This window comes from Nerophis ophidion, linkage group LG21, assembly GCF_033978795.1.
Source record: "Nerophis ophidion isolate RoL-2023_Sa linkage group LG21, RoL_Noph_v1.0, whole genome shotgun sequence".
NCBI lineage: Eukaryota > Metazoa > Chordata > Actinopteri > Syngnathiformes > Syngnathidae > Nerophis > Nerophis ophidion.
The window spans coordinates 44,668,545-44,672,486 of NC_084631.1; the positions used below are offsets into that span (position 1 = coordinate 44,668,545).

At 40.6% G+C, this 3,942-nt stretch overlaps 1 protein-coding gene across 1 annotated transcript in view; it reads left to right on the forward strand.

Moving 5' to 3' along the window:
* The first annotated feature begins 2,098 nt into the window (after window positions 1-2,098).
* The window catches only part of LOC133540178 (sodium/hydrogen exchanger 3-like), a 57,017-nt gene continuing 55,173 nt past the window's right edge, over window positions 2,099-3,942 (forward strand). Inside the window, exon 1 of the mRNA XM_061882736.1 lies at window positions 2,099-2,524. Within this exon, the coding sequence (XP_061738720.1) occupies window positions 2,218-2,524 (307 nt within the window). The 5' untranslated portion in view covers window positions 2,099-2,217. The remainder of the gene's footprint in view (window positions 2,525-3,942) is intronic.

Sequence of the window (3,942 nt, forward strand, 5' to 3'; positions counted from 1 at the left end):
TCATCAGGATCTACCCCAGTCTGCTGACATGCTAGCAGAGTAGTAGATTTTTGTAAAAAGCTTTTATAATTGTAAAGGACAATGTTTAATCAACTGATTGCAATAATGTAAATGTGTTTGAACTATTAAAGGAACCAAAAATACGACTTATTTTATCTTTGTGAAAACATTGGACACAGTGTGTTGTCCAGCTTATGAGATGCCATGCAAGTGTAAGCCACTGTGACACTATTGTTCTTTTTTATTATTTTTATAAATGTCTAATGATAATGTCAATGAGGGATTTTTAATCACTGCTATGCTGAAATGATAACTAATATTGATACTGTTGTTGATAATATTCACTACTTTTGGTTTGTTCTGTGTGGTGTTTGTGTCTCCTCTCAATTGTTCTGTTTATTGCAGTTCTGAGTGTTGCTGGCTCAGCTTTGCTTTTGGAATTGGATTGCATTGTTATGGTATTGCTGTGTAGTGGTTTGTTGCATTGATTAAAAATAAAATAAAATAAAAGAGAGATTCGATTTTGAATCGCACAACGTGAGAATCGTGATTCGTATTCGATATATATATATATATAGAAGCATTTAAGTCTCACCTTAAAACTCATTTGTATACTCTAGCCTTTAAATAGACTCCCTTTTTAGACCAGTTGATCTGCCGTTTCTTTTCTTTTTCTCCTATGTCCCACTCTCCCTTGTGGAGGGGGTCCAGTCCGATCCGGTGCCCATGTACTGCTCGGCTGGGGACATCTGCGCTGCTGATCTGCCACCGCTTGGGATGGTTTCCTGCTGGCTCCGCTGTGAGCGGGACTCTCGCTGCTGTGTTGGATCCGCTTTGGACTGGACTCTCGCAACTGTGTTGGATCCATTATGGATTGAACTTTCACAGTATCATGTTAGACCCGCTCGACATCCATTGCTTTCCTCCTCTCCAAGGTTCTCATAGTCATCATTGTCACCGACGTCCCACTGGGTGTGAGTTTTCCTTGCCCTTATGTGGGCCTACCGAGGATGTCGTAGTGGTTTGTGCAGCCCTTTGAGACACTAGTGATTTAGGGCTATATAAGTAAACATTGATTGATTGATATATATATATATATATATATATATATATATATATATATATATATATATATATATATATATATATATATATATATATATATATATATATATATATATATATATATATATATATATATATATATATATATGTATATGTAGGTGTGGGAAAAATCACAAGACTACTTCATCTCTACAGAACTGTTTCATGAGGGGTTCCCTCAATCATCAGGAGATTTTAATGGAAGCATTCACATACAATGGTTTATATAGAGCACAGAGTGGGTGGGTACAGGCAGGCGTAGGGTGTGGTGATTGGCTCATGTGTTACCTAGGAGGTGTTTCCGTCTGTGGCGGCATGTTGAAATGATTTCGCTGCGCTTGTTGAGGGATGATAGATCTGGATGATATATAATAAACAGTTTCTCTTTTAAGCATAGGTTGCATCTTTTATTACCACTGTTGTAAGGTGTGCTGGATGCAAGAATTTGCCATGTTATTGAATATTCAACATTATTGTCTTTGAGGTTCCAAATGTGCTTGCTGAGTTCTGTAGAATTCCGCAAAGTCTGGTTTCTAATATGGCATCTATAATATATATTAAATATATATATATATATTTAAATACTTCCGCCTGATTGTAGCTGAGATAGGCTCCAGCGTGGCCCCCAAGATCGTTAAAGTACCTCTTTAAGTACATTGCATGTAAAATAGGCAGCCAGTGTTATATATCATCATTTAAGACCCTTTTGACTCCCTCCGCACCCCCAGTTATTGTTTTCTTGCCCCAAATCCACTTAACTCACACATTTTAGAAATGTAAATGCAACGTCAATTTTTGACGCGCCGCCTGAAGTCCCCAGTTACTATATAACTTAACAATTTGAAGCATAGGTGAAAAGAGGCATACAAACCATTTGTGGGCAATAAAGAATCTTCTATTGAATAAAGTGGAGGAACGAGCTGATCCAGGCAGCAAGTAGGAGTGGTCAGACAAGGTGGGCTGAGCCTCACCTGCTGTAAAAGCAACACATGCTCAGGCCACATAAAGATGAGGACCTATGCCTGAAAGGGAAGGAGACCTGAGCATCAGGGAGGAGAGTTTGCACTTAGCTGAACAAGCCTGTTACATTTTTAAAAATAAATAAAGGCAGCTATGTGTAGGAGACCTCTTTTACTTTGTGTGTTATTCCTGGTGTCCAGAGGACTGAGCCTGGAGCGCTCCGAACACACCGAGGCCAGCAGCGACCATGGGGCCGCCACCACCAGCTCCACGCCGGGGGCCGCCAGCGCCACGGACTCGGGTCACGACGGCGATGGTCACGAAGGCGATGGTCATGAAGGCGATGGTCACGGCGGGGAGAACATCACCACCTTACCCATCGTGTCCTGGAAGTGGCACCACGTTTCCACCCCCTACCTGGTCGCCCTTTGGATCCTGGTCTGCTGGCTCTGCAAAATTGGTGAGTCCTAACACCCTCGTCAAAATGTACTGTAACCTCACATCGTATTGACAGTTAAAAACTTTATATTTTACAGCAATTAATTCTTGTTCCACTAGAAAAAACTGAAATCATAGTCCATAGTCCAAGGGTTCTGAACCTTTTTGACCTCACTTTTTCAGTAAAGGGAGCCCACTTAGAAATTAACACTGATTTAGTAATTTTGATGTCAATTGTATTCATAGCTCGGTTGGTAGAGTGGCCGTGCCAGCAACTTGAGGGTTGCAGGTTCGATTCCCACCTGTGCCATCCGTTGTGTCCTTGGGCAAGACACTTTACCCACCTGCTCCCAGTGCCACCCACACTGCTTTAAATGTAATTTAGATATTGGGTGTCACTATGTAAAGCGCTTTGAGTCACTAGAGAAAAGCGCTATATAAATATAATTCACTTCACTTCACATCTAAACTGTTTAACAGGATAAACCATGGGAAATGATACAAAAAGCATGTTTTGTTAGCTTCTTTTCTCTTGCAGAACAATGGACAATACATGTAGGTTTGCTAATAAAGGTGGACTTTATATTAGTTTTTTCTGGGTAATAAAGCATTGGTTTTATTAAGAACTGCAGATTTTAATGCTTCAACTTGTGGTATTTGTATGATACCAAGTAAATATTGGGCCTATAACTTTAATTAAAGTACCAATGATTGTCACACACACACATGGGGCAGCATAGCTCGGTTGGTAGAATGACCGTGCCAGTAACTTGAGGGTTGCAGGTTCGATTCCCGCTTCCGCCATCCTAGTCACTGCCGTTGTGTCCTTGGGCAAGACACTTTACCCACCTGCTCCCAGTGCCACCCACACTGCTTTAAATGTAACTTAGATATTGGGTGTCACTATGTAAAGCGCTTTGAGTCACTAGAGAAAAGCGCTATATAAATATAATTCACTTCACTTCACATCTAAACTGTTTAAAAGGATAAACCATGGGAAATGATACAAAAAGCATGTTTTGTTAGCTTCTTTTCTCTTGCAGAACAATGGACAATACATGTAGGTTTGCTATTAAAGGTGGACTTTATATTAGTTTTTTCTGGGTAGTAAAGCATTGGTTTTATTAAGAACTGCAGATTTTAATGCTTCAACTTGTGGTATTTGTATGATACCAAGTAAATATTGGGCCTGTAACTTTAATCAAAGTACCAATGATTGTCACACACACACATGGGGCGGCATAGCTCGGTTGGTAGAATGACCGTGCGTGCAACTTGAGGGTTGCAGGTTCGATTCCCGCTTCCGCCATCCTAGTCACTGCCGTTGTGTCCTTGGGCAAGACACTTTACCCACCTGCTCCCAGTGCCACCCACACTGGTTTAAATGTTACTTAGATACTGGGTTTCAATATGTAAAACGCTTTGAGTCACTAGAGAAAA